At 36.0% G+C, this 20,348-nt stretch overlaps 2 protein-coding genes across 2 annotated transcripts in view; both read left to right on the top strand.

Moving 5' to 3' along the window:
* clmpa (CXADR like membrane protein a) overlaps nucleotides 1–4,052 on the top strand; it is a 55,621-nt gene extending 51,569 nt beyond the window's left edge. Inside the window, exon 7 of the mRNA XM_016541935.1 lies at nucleotides 2,397–4,052. Coding sequence (XP_016397421.1) covers nucleotides 2,397–2,730 — 334 coding nt within the window. The 3' untranslated portion in view covers nucleotides 2,731–4,052. The remainder of the gene's footprint in view (nucleotides 1–2,396) is intronic.
* Nucleotides 4,053–16,740: 12,688 nt separating this feature from the next.
* Nucleotides 16,741–20,348, top strand: part of LOC107730947 (uncharacterized) — a 23,508-nt gene continuing 19,900 nt past the window's right edge. The window contains exon 1 of the mRNA XM_016541910.1: nucleotides 16,741–16,819. The gene's annotated coding sequence lies outside the window, so the exon portion shown is untranslated. The remainder of the gene's footprint in view (nucleotides 16,820–20,348) is intronic.

The following is a 20,348-nucleotide window of genomic DNA, read 5'->3' on the forward strand; positions in this document are numbered from 1 at the left end:
ACGTAAATGCAAATTACAGCCTGAGACCATTTATAATGCTTGTTAAAGCAGCAACTCTATTTCTCTTTGTTGACTTGCATTCATGTCTATGCTAATTTGCGGGTGTCAGGATGAATTATGCAGGTTTGGAGGATGAGTGAGCATTAACAATGCAGACGACAGCGAGATATACACACATACACTGCTCTCAGTTTAAAGAGGTACATAACAAGGCCTCAGTGTAGCAGAAGTCACTTTCCCTAAACTTGTTAGCCAGTAGCCCGAAGGGTTTAAAGATATTAATTTGAGTGTTTTTACATTTTTGTGTAATTATCAAAACATTTTGTAAAATGCAAAGCCCAAAACAAAAGTGCAAACTCTGAAGCTTTAGAGCTGTTTAGGGTGTCACGTGTTGGCATGTTAGTAGATTTAGCACAAACTTCTAGAAAATGCATTTAGATTGCATTAGAAATGCACTTCTAACTAGTTGCTGAATCCATATGGCAAAAATATATTTTCAGATATATTTTTAAATACATCTCAAAATATTCAAAAAGGTGGACCAAAAATATATTGTTAATCTTTTTTTTTTTGTAATTACATTACAAATAATTACTTAGCTACTGTGAGTTTTCTTTACTTAAATTTCCTCATATATTTCTTGCTCATTTTTTATATATTTTCAATTATATTGCTTAAAATATATTTTATCCATTAGTTTATATTTATATTTAATGTATATCTAACAGAATAGTCTACCCTAAAATGAAAATGCTCATCATTCACTCACTCTCTTGTTGTTCCAAACCTGTATGACTTTTTTTCTTGCTTCTATGGAACACATATTTTTGGTTTTTGGTAACCAAACAGTTTTGGTTCCCTTTGAATTTCATTGTATGGTCAAAAAAAATGGATTAAGTCAATAGGAACCTAAACTGGTTACCAACATTCTTCAAAATATTTTTTTAAGACATGAGGGTGAGTAAATGGTGACAGAATTTTAATTTTTGAGTGGACAGTCCCTGCAAGCTATTGATTTATTTAGCAAACTGTATATTTTGGCCATAAAAGGAATATATCTATATATGTATACTATATATGTATTTTTTGCTTTATGTGGAATTTTATTTCATGCCTTTGTGTTGATGAGTCACCTTGTAATTTATATGCTAACACAAATGCACATTGCATTCATAGCATTACTAGAAAAGGGTGTAATAACAGGAATTAGGGATGCACCGATACCACTTTTTCCAGTACTCGCCCGTAATGCAGAAACACTCAAGCAAGCAAAACACGCGCAACGTGTGCACGTATTTGTACTGATGCAGAATAGTACAGTATAGCGCATTTCTCACAGGCTGCTAGATTCACTTTCGCCAGAAAGTCGTGAATGCCTATGGTTGAAAATAAATGATATTTATAGTGAATGCCCTTATGAATGGTTTTATTTTTACGATTTAGTTTTAATCCAAATGATGTGTGTGCTAAGTGAGTGAACATCAAAGATCACACAACAGAAGTGCGCGCACGCTCTCTCTCTCTCGCTCTCTCCCTACCGTTAAGTAACTTGTGCATTGTTTTACTTACTTGTTTTTGACATATCCGACCGAACTACAAACTTTCCAGTGATGTCTGTGAGAAAGATATATTCACTCGACAAGCTCGCGCATCTGCGCCGCCGCGCGCTCAATCCACTCAGCGTGCATTTTTTATCAGCTCGCGCACTTCAGCTATACAGGCGTTAATACTGAATGTTTAACATTATATTTATTGCATACATATACTTCGTAGTAGACATCTTTAACTCCTTTCTGCTGTCTGTTGTTGGTGTTTCTTTGTTTGATTATGGCACTTATCACATGCTGTATGGTATCAGCGTTTGGTATCGGGGCATTTTAACGAGTACGAGTACGAGTACAGGAGACCAGTATCGGGCCCGATACCGATACCAGTATCGGTATCGTGCATCCCTAACAGGAATTATGTAGTTTCAAGTCAACTACTGTCCTGGAGGGTGAACAATTAAAGTCAATGCGTCACTTCAAGTGCCATTAGAAGTCCCGGTTGCTATAGAAACAGTCAGCGTTCTGAGACATGCGCATGCGCATTGGCTGGTCTAGCCTGAAAAACAAGCTTTTTTAACGCTATTTGAGCAAAAGAAACAACGTTTATGAGATCGTTGTTGTCAGATTTCATTGGTGATTTCAAATATGAAATTTAATCGTAAGCTTGGCGATGTTTGCCCATTCAAAGAAATAGGAGCTGCACTTGCATGCCGAGAGACATTTCAAAGAGGACCGCCGAAAATGACTTGCCTTAAAGGGATTTTTGTACAGTATATAAAAGACTGCATGCTTGCAATGCACTGGCCAAGCCAGATAAAGAATTTCAGAGTCTCTGTCTTTATGTTTTAGGGAAGATGCAGAGGCTCCCAAAGCCAAACTGGTGAAGCCGAACTCTCTCTCCTCCTCCCGATCTGGTAGTTCTCGCTCTGGGGCTTCCTCCACACAGTCTATGGTGCACAACAGTGCCCCCCGTGGGCCCAGGCCTCGGCTGCCTGTCGTGGCTGCCCTTAAAGAAAGTGGGCAGCCCGAAAACTTCCCTCCGGTACCACCACCATACAACCATGTGGTCCCCAAACCTCCAGAGCCTGGCAGTAGCCCCAAACCCAACCCGGGGAACCTGGCGAGGATGGGTGCCACACCGGTGATGATCCCCGCCCAAACCAAGGCATTCCAGACTGTGTAAGAATAATACACACACAAACACACAAACAGATAAATACACACACTGCAGCAAGCATCAAATCCCACATCTGGTATCAGGAACATTCCCAAAAGATTTCCCACTCGCTGCAGAAAACCCAGGTGGTCAGGCCTTTTGATTCAACAGATTCGACTGGGTTGGAAAATAAATGCTTTTGTTGTTTTTAATGTGCACACTGAAGTGGAAGAAGACCCCTTGTGGAATGTAAACGGTAAAGACAGAGGAAAAAATTGGGGTTTGGATGTGGAGGGCTGTGCCTTGTGTTGTTATGATGGTTTGACCAAACAAAAGAGGCAGATATGAACAGAGATACAACTCTGCCTTTACCCAGACAGACAGCCTGTCTACCTGACCACACACTTCCTGTCGTCGCTGGGTTTGAACTGACAGCTACAGAACTGGAGGAGAAACTCACAAAAGCGGACTCTTTCCGGCACCTGCTCGTCCGCCCCTATGAGGATTCACATCTGCCACTCATTTCCTCAGCCAATCGGCATTCGCCAGGCAGCCCAGTGTGCATCACACCTAAACAGCCAATGGCAGGTCACCTGCTGGGCACAGACGCTGCGATTGGCCCAGAATGAGGAGAAATCAACACACTACGACATAAACAGGGACAGTAAATTTGTTTGTTCTTCATTAGAGCTATAAATATTCCATATGAATAGACATATTCCATATTTAAGAGGTATTTATAGGAATTCCATATATTTCAGTTCAAGTATCTAACAGCATTCGTAATGTGTGTGCACATTCCCTTTAAATCATTCATTCACATTCTTCAGGATAATGCAAACCGTATCTTCAGTAATGAGGTTGATTGTCTCAGTGGGGAAATGGTTTGGCTCCGCTTTGGTTCTTGGTATTTGCAATTGAAATCATATGTCTGGTTGGTGCATCCCATTGGATGCAAGTATGATGAGGTTGGGTCAGGCTTATTCTGTGCTGGTTTATATGAATCTAAAGTGTCTACATGATTATGATGAAACCAAACAAGCAGGCCCACACACAATCTGCATGCATGGAAAGCTCCAGTTTTCCGCAGAATTCGAACGGCTGTCGTTAACAAAGCTATGCATTAGTGGTTCTCAACCTTTTTGATTCGAAGTCTTAAGACTAAGTCTTATTTTAACACAATTAATCAAAGGCCCTCTATATTGCAATGTTTCTTTTAGTATTCCCAGCTAACAAGGAATGTTCTCAGAACTTTGGCATACGTTCTGGCAAGGCCTTTAATAATGTTTCCAAAAAATTCACACAAAAATGTTTTTAGTCGGACGTTCAAAAAAAAAAAAAACCTGGATGTTCTGAATGTTCAGAAATAATGTTTTCATAATGGGAACGTTAACAAAACATTTTTTTGTTAGCTGGGTTTCTGCTGAAATCATGACAATGCTGCTTGTTTTGAAACTTTTTATTGGCATAAACCAGGAATGTTGATAATGTACCACAATTTGCGATTCCTGAAGATACAAGATTCTAATATGTTCTTAAATAAAAACAATAGTTATTTAGAAAGAATTTTTTTTTTCCTTTTCTGATTTTTTTGTATGTTTTTTACATAAATGATTTTAAGTCATCCTGTGCCCACTTTGCAAGTTTCCTAAGGACACTGCTCTTCATAACCCTTAATTTTTGTGTTTGTTTATTAAATATTAAGGTTAATTTGCTAATGCTTTCAGCTACCAATAAGAATGTAGTACTTTTTGCTCAGTTTAAGATGTTGTATATATCTTTTTTTTTTTTTTTTAAATCAACTGAGAAAATGTGAAAAAAAAAGTCTGCACATTTTGTCTGGGCCTGCGAATGAGCTTTGAATGTGTTCGATATTGTATAGCTGACTATTTTGTGCTTTTTTCTTCATTTCAACAATTAAGTTTTAAGATACTTTTTTTTTTTTTGCTGTTTTAGCAAAAACACATTATTGTAACTGCAGTAGGTTAGAAGCTTTAAATTCTTGAGTGCAGATTTTTATATACATTAATCTTTTTTGTATACTAGTTGTATTCGGGTTACTTTAATGCCATTGCAAATATATTTTCTGTATTTTTCAGTTGTTTTCCCCTCTTAGATTTCAATGTATGATGAATTCTAATGCTCAGCGAGGCATTCACACCCAGACCCAGCTGGAAAAATTTGCTTTTTGAGTCCACATTAGTAAACAGTAGGGGACCATAACATGGATTCCTCCCCTCAAAGAGAAAGTCTTGTTATTTAGGTCTTCAGAAATGAATTAGATGGACAAACAAGATGTCTGAAAATATTCAAAGTGACAGGTCACCCTTAAGGACAGAACAATGTCTTCTTGCCAGATAACCAGGGAATAAGCATCTCTGCATGGAACAAGACTTAATGTCAATGTTGGAAGAGGTAAAGCAACCAAAGGCTGACCTTATTTATCTAAATTCAATCCTTCACAACTCTTAAGGCCAATGCAAAAGAACACACAATGTGCACCCAGTTCCATTGATTTAGCTTCAACCCACAGCCCGGTCGATTCCCCAGCTTTGAAGTCTCTTTCCACGCGCAGGGAAAGTGAGGAAATGAAGTAATATTAGTCCAAGTACTTCCTCGCAACCTGCTGTTTCTGTACGCCTGAGTCTGGTGTTGATATGTGCTGAGACGCATGGTTCAGTTGAGTTTGTGTTCAGTCAGTAACAGCTGAACAGTTTGAATGCTGAGCTCTAATGTTAAACACCCTGCATACAATTGCTTGAGAGAATGTGCATCTAAACACTATTGGCAATGGACCTGCATGACACCGATAGCTAGAGAAAGATTAATATTTTGGCTCAGTGCTAATATCAGTATTAGTGGTTAAAATGTTACTAATGTAAATACTTTTTGTATTTATATGTCGCCTTTCATTATACCGAATAAACATGGAATGAACTCATTCTTGTTGAGGATTTGCACTTACTACAGTTGTGCTCTCTATACAGTAATTTTGTTTGGTCAGTCTGGTGTTTTGACTGCATGAGTAAGGAAACCATGAGCCATTTCCCTCTGTCGCTCTGATTTAAAAAAAAACATTACTGGCTATTGTTTGATGACAAATGACGAAAGACATTGTACATATTTCCTTTCTTCATTACAAATGTATATTTGTACAGTATCTTAATGATTTTCTTTTGGTTTGTAATAAAACATTCAGTGGCAAGCCAATGAAAATGGTGTCATTTTCATTTCAGGGGTTTCCATTCTCAGAAGTAGTTAAGCTGCCTTTTGTCTTTGTGGATGGATCAAAATCCAAACACAAACAAATTTAAAAAATACTAATACCTAAATTTAAAGATACCCTTGAAATGTTATTTAGGTATTTATGGTCTGGAAAAACATATATTTTCTGTGGCAACCATTCAAGTGTTCCTGCTCAAAGTTGAGAGTTGAGTTAGTTCGGATCAAGTTTCCGGAGTGTCTTATGGGCAAAAAAAAAATAGGAGAAAAAGAAGTAAATAAGTTAATTATTCATTCATTAATCCCTCCATTGTGGTGTAATTGTTCTCTCAGTCTCATTGTGATTCAGGCATGTTTCATCAGTATGCAGTCTGACAAATCATTAACAAAGAGCCTGTGAGCACCTCACGCTGCAGTTAGGCAAAGACTGACCCAAATCTCCTATACAAAAATATAATCCATTATTTTTTAATCGATCACAGCCGTTGTTCTGAAATATCTCAAATCCGTTTTCCGCCTTCCTCATGCAACAATAAGATGATCTCGTAAAGAGTTTTAGGATGCTTGATTACAGTTTTAGTGAAATTCTGCCCTCTACTGGCCACAGTGTGCATTTAACTGCAGTTAAATAAAAATTAACAGTATAAAATAGGGGGAATAAATAAAACAAGCATGTGGGAAGCAAAGACCATTTATATCTAGTGTAACAGTCTATATATAGCCCTTTTGTGTGTTTTTGTAGAGCACGTTTGTAGTTTGTGGCTCTTAGTCCGTTGTTGAAGCAGTCTAGTGCAGTAGGCCTACTATTAACAAATTCAACCTATAGAAGGCTAAAATTTTCAGTTACACTCTTATGGGAAAATGGCTCAAAATATCACGACTCATCCTGAAATACACATATTTTTGTCCACTCATATACTCTTTAAAATGTCCCTCCCCCAAATACCACCGGCCTATATGGTTTTAGGGCAAGTACCTAATTGAGCACGTTTGTCAAAGACGTTTAGACGCAGCTAAACCTTGCTAAGCTACCTAACAGTCATTATTTTTTGTGTTTAATAATTCCCTGTGGATTCTTGGTGGACAAAGTTAGAAGTTCCACTCTTTTTGAACAGCTAACGTTAGTTCAAAAGATTCTTTCAAACAACCGATTATTACATGAACACGTGATTGCATGAACTAAATAAACCATTTTTAAGTTAAATTTAATTTAATTGATTATTATACTCTAATTCCATGTGTATATTTGTTGTAGCCACGATTCATTATATCATTTCAGAACAATGATCAAATTAATTTACACATTTTCATTTCTTGACTGGAAAAGAACACAAGTTCAGAGCTCAAAACGTTTGTTTTAATAATAATAAAAATATTCTATTTACAAAAGCCAGCTCATATGCCTCATATATCAGCTCACTCAACAGTTCTCGGATCATTACCAATCAAACATTTGCGAAAGAGACGCTCGGTTTATCGATAGGTTTTTCGGTTCAAAGACGAATTCTTCAATGAATCCTTCAGAACGGTTTTGTGAACCGGTTGAACTGAATCATCTAAAAGATCCGAATCACAAGAACAATTCGCTCACGAATCGGACAACGCTTTAAAGCGCTGAGACTTATGGGACAAAATGTTGAGAGTATGGTATTATCGTCGTGCTCGTATTGCACAGAACTCTTTCATTAAGACGCGCCGATCTAGACTAACGTTATATAATTCATGATGATTTCGTACGATTTGAAGTGTCACTTAAAATCACAAATCATTCGAATCAGGTCGCCAGTTTCCCAACCCCTGCAGTCCAGCCCATGTCCAGATCAGCAAACAGCACCTCCCGCCCTCATTTCGTCCTGAGGCGAACTTTCCATCTCACTGGAGCTTAGATGCACTTTACACGACGAGCAGTCGAGGTAAATGGCTTGTACCGTTGGCGGTCAGATCATACCGCAGTTAAACGTGGAGGAGGCGACGGAGGACAGCAGCCCGTCCCGGAGCATCTCCAGCCGGCGGAGCAAAACCTCATTCTCCCCGTTCAGCTCGAGGAAACATCAGAGGTAAGAGTCAGACACACTGTCTCGAATTCAGTGCGACGTTCCAGATGTTCAATATCTAACGAGTTTTGTCGCATTAAGGCTTATTTTGGTGATATAGGAACTATTAACAGCTGAGGTGAAGTTGGCTCAGCTCACGTCAGTCATTTTGACTAGTGTCAATCATGTTGACGTCTGGTCGTGTATCTACTAATTACATTAAACTAAGTTCAGTGGCTTTTGCATAAACCATCAAACAAGCCATCCATTTCACACATCCTCCATTTATTTCCCTTTAAGAATCACATTTAATTTCTGAACCCTCAAAAAAGAGAAAAATAGAAGATAAGTCTGATGAGTAGGCCTAAAGCTTCTAAATGGATTTTTCAGTCATCTTTGAAGTCATTTCAATCTCTGCAGAACGTCCAAACATTCTGTGCTTGCAGAAGGAATCTGCTGAAATTAGTTTGCGAGCAATTACAGCAAATGCTCAAGAGGACTTCCAAAACCTAGTTAGCGGACTATTTAATTAAATGCCTTTAGTAGATCTGTAAATAAACATGTGCTAAACACATATTTTCCAGCTTAGTTTGGGGTCGGCAATGATGACCTCTCAGCACGGTGACTGTCCATGAAACCGATTTGGAGGTTTCAGCAGAAGGGGAACATGTGAAACTAGATGTTGGTCTCCATTCCAAGCACAGAGGCAGCATGTAGGGATTGATTAACCAGTGAGCCGGTGTATTTAGAGGACACTGCAGAGGGAACGAGAGCTGCAGTGTTTTCAAAGGCAGATGTAGATATCAGATTTGTCTGAAATAAGTCCATCTGACCTTCACTTCACTTTGAGTTTTTAATATGTATTAATATAATAGTTTAATACAGCTTTAAATTTTGTTTTCCCCCCATTATTGTTTTCTGAGCAAAAAATTATGACTATTGTACATTTTTACCATGATTTACAGAAGATACCCACTAAAATGTCATTAATTTTATTTTTACATGTTTACCAATCTTTGCCAATATCCTTCAAACCATTAACCCGTTTGTCAGCAAGAAGTTTTTAATCATTTACAATATAATAACATGTTTTATGATAACTTTTTCTTTTATTTATTTTGAAAATGACAAGTCAGAAAAAGTATGTTGTTTCATTTTTACATAAATATATTTGTTGTACTGAATGATGATGGAACATTATTTAACCTATATTTTAACATTTAATTTTCACAAAAGTTATTTGAAACACACTTTTTACTAGCATCTAATGTGCATATTTGAACATACAGTATTTGTTTATATTATTTTCTATTTTTATATTATTTAAACATTAATGAACATATATTGTGATGATTATTACTTTGACAATTTCACATCGTATGAAAGTAGTTTTGATATATCAAGATTTCCTTTAAATACGTACTTCCAAATAATGGTGCATCAATTATTTTACTCACTGTTTATTTCAAAGATTAATAACTTGCACATGCTTTGTGACAAATCCATTGCAAAAGGGTCTTTTTTTTCAGGGGTCTTTTAGCTTTGTTGTACTCTATACTGTATGTTTAAGGTTTGTGCTGGTTTTCACTATATCCTGACAGCGGTTGGATTCGTTATCAGAGCATGTAGAGTGGAAGTCAGATGGCTTGGTAACACATTTTTGTCTTTGTACTATAATATCTTGGCATACAAATCTTGTACACACTGCTGGCTCTCTACCACTGCGGTGAAAGAGGCAGCAGGAGTAGCAGACATCAACTCTTTTATTAGCTTGATTACCCACTTTATATACCGAACAAAACCACACAGTATACCAAATAATTGAAGTCATCATCGGTCAGACGTTGCTAAATGATTAATTTACTGGGATATACGTACTGTAGCCTGTAGCTTTACCCAGCTCATTTGTTCTTGTAACCTTCTCATTCAGATTGCCAGGAACTCAAGGACAGCATGCTTAATGCGTGACGTTATATCTGCTGCTGTAGAAGACGTTTCCTTGGCTTCTCTCCAGAGAATCCCAAGGCTGATGCACCATGACAAGGCTAATCTAAAGGATGGAACTTGACTTGTACAGATACATTTCAGGAACTTGATCCATGCACCTTGGTCTTGATCTGGGAGCATGTTGATATAGTATGAGCTGTGTATGTTGTGTTACTTATGGAAGTGATGTTTCCCGCTGAGAATAAAAAGGTATTTGCAACTTTTTCTCATAACTTTTGTGCTGTGCTGAAAGTCTTTTACCTAGTTTGGTGTTCCTGGTCAAAAAGCCTTTTTTGCATCCCCCAAAAGTAAATTTGGAAGTTGTTATACGCTGTGTGAGCAAATTCGGCAGGTTTTAGTCCAATGCGATAACATTTAACTAGTATTTTCGGGAAAAAGAAAATCCGGTTCAAAATGACTGCTGCACAACATGAGGGGTAATCTCCCTATCTTTAATTGTGAAATTATTATTCATAATTGCAGCTTTATGTCTCACAATTGGAATATAACACATTGTGCCATGTGTTTCTTATTTTAAGCTATCTCACACAATTACATTTTTTGGAGGCTTTCATAATTACTTTTTTATGTGATTAGACTTGTGTTTTTTGTTCTCTCTTGACTTTAGCCATTAAGTAACCATCTAGCAACCACCCAGAGTACCATAGCACCCTTTCCTCTTTGCAGAAACTGCTCCGCAAAATCTATTTACAGTGTAGTTTGTGTATTTTAATACATTATGATCAAACATTAATAAGATGCCACACATACAGTGAAATCAAATCGTTAGGATCGTTATTTGCTCAGGCCCATTCTGGCTCACTTTACCCATAGTGCAGTGCAGCCCATTACAGTTTTATGCACATTATTGATTGTTAGTCCATAGACGACATATTCTGGTTGTGGTTTGGAACAATATCATATTTTGCTGATTTTGCATTAGATAGTAAAGAAATAATAAGTCTCTCTGCAATCTATAAGTCCTTTTTCATAGAAACATAAGACAAGAACATGAAAAGAGTTGTGCTGCTTTTTCTGGAACTCTGTACCTCTGTGTGTTTGTCATAATTTAGTGGCTTGATTTAGGACTGACTGATCTCTTTCAAGGCAAAAATGATGAATATGAAGTGAAGGCACTGTTTTGCAAGTCATGCCGGTTGTTCTTAAGAGCTGCTCAGACTCACAGAAATGTGTCCTTGTTGAATTTTTGTGAGTCAGATTCAGCAGAGAGCCTTGAGAAACCCACCCTCTCCCAGGGACCTTCAGCATTCCAGATAACACACAGATAATAACAGAGAAATCAGCACCATGGACAGCAGTCATGAATGCTTCACTGATTAACTAATAGCACTTGGTTATGATTATTTGATTAGTGACCTAGAAATGGAAATACCTTATTTAGGGATTTAGGGATTTTTAATTATTATTATTTAGTGATTTTTAGTTGTTCATGCTCATTTGGCCTATTTTAACATCTAGAGTAGTCATTACCTCACCTGAAATAAATTTTTTAAAACACTAAAAATTCACTAGCAGCATGAATGGACATTTATTTTGAGATTTGCTAAAGATTACAAATTATTAATGTTTTTAAATATTAACTTTAGGTGAGGTAATATAAATATTTTACACACACACACACACACACACATACATATATTGATATATAGTTTTGATATTTTGAAAAATTCTGTCATGATGTATAATGAATAAAGGATAGAGAGAGAGAGAGAGAGAGAGAGATAATTTTTAGTGTCTTTTAATTTTATTTTAAGACCCCATTTTTGGACCCCACTGTATTTATGTTTTTATTTTTTGGTGTCTGTCAAAATGCATGCATTTGGGATTTAGTGTGAAGTGCATGTAGGCCTGCAGAAAATCTAAAACTTTGTGCAAAATGAGGAAATTCAGTCTGTTGATTAGCTGATTTACAGTATATAAAAATATTTACAGAAGATTTCATTACAGGACACCAGAGGGCAGCACTTAAACAGTTCATAACTTAATCTCATCTTGATTGACTGTTATATCAAGACCTTTAGAGGTATGTTACTATACAAGAATTAAATTTATACCGTAATAACACTGAACTTTTAATTTGCTGGATGATTACGTTCATCTAAGTGTAAAGAGAAATAAAAGGAGGGCCAGAGACAGGAAATACTGTGTTTTTGCATGCATGTGGCATTTTCATCATGGTGAATCAGGCCGGTGACTCAGAAAGAGCTAAACTGATTTAGGTCATTGTAAAAAAAAAAAATCATGTTGCATGAATAATACGGAGTGGGTGTATGCCACATCAAATAAATAAATAGATGAGTGGATTTTTTAGGCAGAGCCTTTCTTCTGTCCATAAGATGGTGTTACTCATGCTGTTGCGTAAGTTCCCATACATCCATCCAGTGTTATGTGAATGCAGAAGGACGACCCACACATTATCATCTGAATGGTCTCTGGTGTTTGAGGTAGTAATGCTTTTGTCCTCTTGCACAGCACAATTTTTTTTTAATATGTGCATAATGCATCATTTTAAGAGAGCAGCAAAATTATGAGTTGGCTGCATACTTGTGATTGAGCTCGAACTTGCAGACAAAAGTGGGATTTTTTTAGTGACAGATGTCAATCTGATGTGTTACGCAAATGCACAACAACGTGACGCAGAAGCTATCAATGGGTGTAAAGCTCAGGCGAGTGCGAACGCTTGCTAGCAGCCCACAGTACAGTGACTGTACGACCTCTATCGATTTAACCGCTGTCATTGTGAACGGCCCTCGAGGCTGAGACTAGCGCAGAGATGCATTGATGTTTCCTCTGAATCCACTTCTGATGGTTTTTAAAAAATATATAAAACAATGTAATGTTTTTAATCATTGCTCTCAGAGTTCTAGCTGATCTTTTTTTTAGCCTCACTGATGGTGTCATCTCTAAGCTGGGCTGAAAGTGGTCACACTGTTATGTGTCATTTTCCCTTTTTCAGTTCATGAATGTGCCACGGGCCCCAAAGGCAAACACTATTTCACACATTAAGCTTAACGCCGGCGGTGGCTTACTATGAATTTCACATTTCAATTTCACAGCATTTTAAGGTGGCGGAAGCTTTAGACACATCAGCCCATGAGGAATACTGTATGATTATGCTGTCTGATCCAATCCCATTTAAGACGTCGAGTGTGTTCCTGTAGCTGCTCGGAGCTGGAAAACTTTTACTGTAGCTTTCCTCTGGACCAGGGAACCATAGAGGTACCACAATAATTACACTACTGTTTAAAAGTTTGGGGTCAATACGCTTTTTTTTTAAAGAAATTAATACTTTTATTTAGACAGGAATTGATCAAATGTGACAGTAAACAATGTTTATAATGTTACAAAAGATTTCTATTTCAAATAAATGCTGTTCTTTAGACATTTCTATTGATTAAAAATGTATCACGATTTTTACAAATAATTTTTTTATATATATAAAAAGAAAAATAATATGAGAAATAATAAGAAATTAGTTCTGTCAATTGATTTAAAAAAAATCGAATTAATCACACATTTTTCTGTAACTGATGGCTATTAATCGCATATTAATATAGTAGATTTATATTCTCTTATAAATGTATATTCTCTTTTAAGTTCTTTTTTTGCGTCTTATCATGCTCAATATTGTGTTCATATCGGTAACGGTAGCCAAAGGGATGCCATGAAAAAATTTGATGCTGCATTAATTATTTTTAACTCGTTAAACTGAAAAACATTATTCATATAATATACATTTTAAAAATAATAAATACAAATAAGGAATAAATTACATTTTAAAATACAGTATATTAAAATAGACAAGTTCTTTTAATTTGTAATAATATTTCACAATATTACTGTTTTAACTGTATTTTTGATCAAATAAATGTTACTTTAATGAGCAGAAGAGATGTCTTTCAGAAACATTTACCTACCACTAACTTTTGAATGACAGTGTGTTTATTTCTCTCTTTTTTTTTAGAATTATGATTTACAGTATATGTCCTTTTTAACACTTTAACACATTAGTGCTTCACACATGTAATTTTAGTTTTTAGGATTGTTGGTGCTGTTATGAACCTCGAATTGTGGCACCAAAGGCATTTTTTTGTGAAACAGTGCAGTGCTTGAATGTTATGAGAAGTTGTTTGGCAACAGATAGCCAATCACAAACAATAAAGCACTTGCCTCATTAGATATTCATGACCTTTAGACAGTTACAGAAACTTTCTTGCACTTTTTCATTTGAGAGAAACTGATTGAGACCACATTGGTCCTTCACTCTGGTTTTATGTTTATTGGGCCGCTGTGTGGGGGATTTTGGACATGTAGGTAAAAGCCACCAGGCACAGGATGAGACAAACCTGTTATTTTCTCTTGATCAGAGAGACAAAGAGAGAAATAAATAGAGCGAGATCCACCCTCAGTGAAGCTCCTAAACACTGTGATTTTTAATGGGCTGCTTTTCTTTTGTGCATAATACATGCTACTTTAATTACCTGCCAACAGTAGGTTTTTTGGCAGAAGTGAAGGCAGAGGCAGGTTTGTCCGCCCTCTGAGCTGCAAAAGGAACGTTGTGTGGGCTTCTGTTTATCATAATATGCTAATGGTGGAAATAAGGTCGAACCGTAGAGCCCAAAGTCAGTTACACTTCCTTTATTTGCACAATGGAAATATCAACTAGCTTCAGCAGCATCTAAAGAGAAACTCTTGGTTGGAGGCAAAAATAAACCTAATCCTTCACTGAGCAGTTTCTACAGTAAATGCGACTCCTGTGACTGTGACACTAGTTTTAAGTTCACTGGGGGATCCTGGCCTTCAGAGTCAACCTGTGAACATCAGAGCATCTTCTTTATATCAGGACATGTTTCTTTTGATAGAGAAATGCTCTTAAATAAAGCAATGGAGGATGTCAGAAGGAAAATCCTCTCTAGTATGAGTTTTGAGTTCAAACTTTGCTCCAGCATCTTTGAGTTTACCTTCAACCCAGAAGTGGCAGCTCTGCACAAAATCTGTAACGCACAACAATGACAGACTGCTATTTTTAGCACGCTCACAATCCCGTCTTGGTGGTCCTCAATATAAAGTCAAGCTCACTGTAAACCTCTAACTCACCATCTGTAGCTGTAGGAGAAGCTGTAATATATTGTGCCTTGAATAGGGATTCATTGTAGCCTAAAATGAAAGCTATCTATCTGTCTGTCTGTCCGTCCATCAGTCAGTCATTTTTGGAGCTTGATGGTGCTTGTCCACAACCAGTGCACTAAATGGAAAAGTATGCAGAACAATCTACTAGACATCTCCTTTTGTATTCCATGGAAGAAAGCAAGTCATCAACAAAAGGGTGCGTAAATGATGGGTGAACTAAAGCTTAAAAGGGCTTGCTGCATGTTTGAGATCCTCTTTGGATCTTTGCAGTCCCTTTGGGAGCTGTGAGGTTTTCAAGGAATTTCTCAGAGATGCTCACGTCTTTATTTTTCACCACTCATGTTGTGTGATCTGCATCCTGATGTTAGTATGCTTCAGACTATGTGAGTTCTGTGTGTGTGTGTGTGTGTGTGTGTGTGTGTGCACATGTCTCTGCTCAATACATTTTTAAAGGGCTTGACTGAATATGTCAAAACGAATCCCAAGATACTTGAAACTCTTTTAAATGATGCCAACTTATTTTTGTCTCACCCTGAAGAATCAGTCTACCCACATCACAGAAATGAACCAATTCCAACCAAACCAGTGAGGACGATTTAGAGCTGTGTGGAGACTTTTGGATTCGGTTTGGGACTCTGGAATCAATGCCTCTGTTAGGTGAATTCATCTCCACACTGCCTCTAATGGAGCTTTTAATATTCAGGTTCTGAAGAGCCTGTGTGATTTATGAGAGATTTCTGTCTTTGATGGTTTAGATCTTGACGCTCTCTTGAAAAACAGCAGACTGCAAACATCATAAACCGTATAAAAAAAAAATCGAACACACCTAAAATTGCACTCAGTTTATTATTATTTTAAATAAATGTATTCCAGAATTAAAAATAATTAAAATGTCAAAGTTCAAGTGTTACACATAAGGAAATAATTATTACATAAATGTGTTTAAAATCAGCAGAGGTCAGTATAAATCCGAGATGACACCACATCAGACAGCAAAAAAAACAAAAACACAACACACAAAGAAATTATTGAGTAAATTATTGAGCAAAACATGCTAACTGTTCTGTCTTTGGCTGCACAGACGAGCACAGAACACTATTTAGTCCCAGCCTCAGAGGAGACAAGAGAGCAGTGGATTTATTGATTTATTTACTGTATATTTCTGCTGCCACACAGATCTAAAATAAACATGCGATTTATTTCCCAGCTGTTTACCTTCACAAAAGGGGCATAATATGTCTCCTTTAATTAAATTTTTAGTAATTTTATTAACTTATTTTTATTTATTGGCAAATTGTAACGCATAAAACTCACAGGTTTATTCTTAAACAAGAAAAAAATAAAACATTAGAAATTAGAATTGAAATTTTAAAATAAATTGCAATTACTAAAAACAAGTTGGTGTGTGTGTGTGTGTGTGTGTGTGTGTGTTCTAGATGTCTGTGAACTTCCTGAATGGCAGCTGTGCAGCCATAAAAAATGAGATGGAGCCCAGCAGATTTAAGTGTATTTATAAGAGAAGTAACAGAAGGAGAGCAGAACACCTGGAGATGGAGAGCGAGAGGGAGAGATTGCTGCGCTGACTGGGCAGCAGCATGACGTGTGCTCAGTGACTCGTGAATAAGTGCTGCACCGTTTCTTTCCGTGTGGGCTTAATGCAGTTCGACTGCGACCTCTCAGTTGTGCGGAGAGAAAAGGCTGTTGTTTCATTCGGTTGGGGTCAGGTAACAGTAAAGCCTTTTTATCCAAATGTTGTGCATGTCCGTCCAGGTTACTGAATGCATGTAAATGAGTCTTACAGGGTTTGGTGTTGACATGCATGTCGCTGTGGGACTCCAGTTCACTTTCACTTTTGTGTGTATTCCTCCACTGCTTTGGAGTGCAATCAGTCTATAACACTTAAAAATCTTTAATGAAGTGCATGTTTTAACCGTCCTCTGCTGGCTTAGGAATGGAACATGTTTACCATTTAGTTCAACTGCTTGAAGATGAAAAGGATATTGTCCTCTCTTTTTTTTTTTTTTTTTTGAATTTGTCCAATGCCCTGCAAAGTCTTATCCATAAAAAGCATCATATTTCTGATGGCCTTTATTGTTTCACTCGTTACCTCTCTCTCCGTCTCTCTTCAGCCTTTTGAGACTCTGCTTTATTCAGCATCATGCTGGGCAAACACAGTTCAAACCCTCTGGCAGCTACTTCTTCCATATTCATGAGATCACATGTTTATGTCCCTGAAATGTCCCTAATGTCTGTGGCCTCCCGCTGAGGTCATTGTGTCCACGTCTCGCGGTCTGAGGCTGCTCAGCTGTCAAAGACAGGGACGGTGCTGCGTCCATGCAGATGAGTTGACCTGAGATAGATATCACTGCACCTCTGACATCGCTTATCATTTTGATAATGCCTTTTTTAACATTGTTATTGAAGACCAAATTAGTGTGTGTTTTATCTGTTTGTTTACTCAAAGGATGTTTTCTGTGGTGGAAGTCTGGGGATGTGACATTAAATATACAGAAATGTTTTTGTCCAAGTAATGTCAAAATGTATTTATACAGTGCTTTTTACAGTATATATATTCAAATCATCTTAACAAACAATGGTGACATTAATGTTTATAATATCTTAATATCTTCATGCCTTAGCAGATTAGAGCCGGCCGATAATATAGTTAACATTTCACAAAGATACAAGCACTTTTTTAATGATAAATAAATGCACTTACATTATCATTATAATTTATAATTTCAGGTTATTTGAGCTGTAAACTTGTCTAAATGATTCTGTAATTGGTGACACTACTGTTCTAGGCATATGAATGTCCTGTTATGCATTTGACATGATTTGTGTTTGCATAAGGTTACTGTACGTTAAACACTTTTATGGTATCCTTGTGCAAATTGTGCAAAAACCAGCTTTTCCAGATTTAATAGTTATGACAGAAGTTACATGGATATAAGTTTGTAGACAACATTGGTAAGCAATTTTAGCACACTAACCTCAAGTTAACACATACAGTCTTGTGACTTTTCGGCTATTAGTTCCTAAATGGTGTGTATTTTAATATGTGTTTTATTTTGGCCTTTCCCCATAGACTTTCTGTACAGACTCTTTTTGTAAGAGGCTATTCAGAAGACCTTAGCTTGTATTGAACCTAGGGATATGCCGGTATCAAATTTTCACGTTGCGATTAATTGCTAATGCTTTCATCACGGTATGCGGTATTATCACGATATTGAAATTTAGTTTTAAAAAAGTGCTGTCATAATACAGTATAACAGGTTTAATAACTTTTTTCTTATAACAAAAATAACTGACATTTAAATGCAATAAAGCAATATATAAAAATGTATAAAGTTAAAGGTTTTACACAGATTCAAGTGCAAAAGAACATAAAGACCACTTTACAATAAGACCTCATTAGTTAACCTTAGTTAATGCATTAACATTCACAATGAGCAATAGCTACATTTGCTACAGAAGTTATTAATCTTTGTTTAAAAAATACAAGTCTTAGTTCATGTTAGCTCATTAAATAACACAGTTGCAACTTTCGATTTTAACAACATGTTATTAAATATGAACCCTAGACATTTATTTAAATGACTAGGGTTCAATTTATTTATTTAAATGTATTTATTTAAAGACAATTATTTTTATGTAAGAAATTACATAAAAAATAAAATTCTGTCAACATTTCCTCACCATTACGTTGTTTCATACCTGTATGAACGCAGTGAGCCTGGTCTTTTCAAATGTGATTCAGAATTGACAAACGTATTCAGTAAGTGCTGTCAGTCAAATGTACTTCAACTTCCAGCAATCATGTATTCCATCCAGAGTGAGGCTGCTTTGTTTTGTAAATGCAAGGTCGCCTTGTCAAATACTAAACAAACCATTGCATTGCAAACCATTGCTCTTTGCAGCTCATGCCGGGATATTTTTTGGTTCATGCTCACACATTCCCCTTCTAACTTGTTATTCATCCATATGTTTGGAGACTCCCAAAGCTTCCCTTTTTTAAGTTCCCAAAACATCACATCAGAATTCGAGAATGGTTGTCATGGTAACGTTGAGTTGAGTAGTATGTTTCCTTATGAGATCGGACAGAGCTTGGTTGCGAAGAGGCAAAAACTCAGTTCGTCCCCTCGCTTCATTCACAGGCAGAAAAATGTTGTTTGTTGAACTTGTCATCAGGAATCAGGATCAGGATGTGCATGGATGTATGTGCAGTTGTAGAATTTATATAAGTGGGTAGGGTAGTTGATAGATAGCATGGATAGTTTTTTAGGTTAAAGGTCATATGAATATATTAGAGAAAATGTGTTATAATGCACCATTTGCAGTTTTGCAATAGTTTTGCTGTGTAAAATGAATTTTAAATGTTTTAAAAATTAATTTAAAAATGGCTGTTTAATTGATTACTACAGAATGAAGTGTAACTCTCAGAATCATTTTGAATAATTAATTCCGTATTACTAGATATGGAATCATTATGTTCTTGTTTTGAAGTAAAAAATAAAAGATCAGTGTTAACTAAAACTAAAATTAATCAAAATAGCTGGTGTTATTTCAAATAAAACTGAATTAAAAAAAAATAAGCATATTAGATGAAAAACTAAAACTTAAAAATTTGAAATATTACCTTGGCAACTAATTGAAAATTTTAATGAAAGTACTAAAATAACGAAAACTGAAAAAAGTAAATTAAAGCTACATTTAAAAAATGACAAATGACAAAAGAACAAAATTACAAAAACTTAAACTAAAATTAAAATGACTGAAACCAAAAATATTAAAATAAAAGCTATATATATATATATAAATATGATTAAAAAAAATGTATATATGTATATATATACAATTATATATACAAAAAATTATAATAAACAATTCACAGAAACCCCTTTCTGTATTGTTTATGTTTAAAAATATTTTCAGTATAGATCTATGTGGGTAATCTACTGCTGTTCTTTGACTAAAAATTGTTATAATGGTAAAAACATCCTATGGTTTAAAAGTTTAGGGTCAGTAAAATGTTTTTAATGTTTTTGAAAGACGTTTCATATGCTCACCAAGGCTGCATTTATTTGATCAAGAAAATAATAAAAACAGTAATATTGTGAAATATTATTTCAGTTTAAAATTACTTTTTCAATTTGAATGTGTTTTAAAATGTAATGTGCTTCTGTGATGCAAAGCTGAATTTTCAGCAGCAATATGCAGATTTCTGTAAATATTCTCGATAAAAAAAAAAAA

The sequence above is a fragment of the Sinocyclocheilus rhinocerous genome, unplaced genomic scaffold (assembly GCF_001515625.1).
Source record: "Sinocyclocheilus rhinocerous isolate Xijiao unplaced genomic scaffold, SAMN03320098_v1.1 scaffold1330, whole genome shotgun sequence".
In the NCBI taxonomy this organism is placed as follows: domain Eukaryota; kingdom Metazoa; phylum Chordata; class Actinopteri; order Cypriniformes; family Cyprinidae; genus Sinocyclocheilus; species Sinocyclocheilus rhinocerous.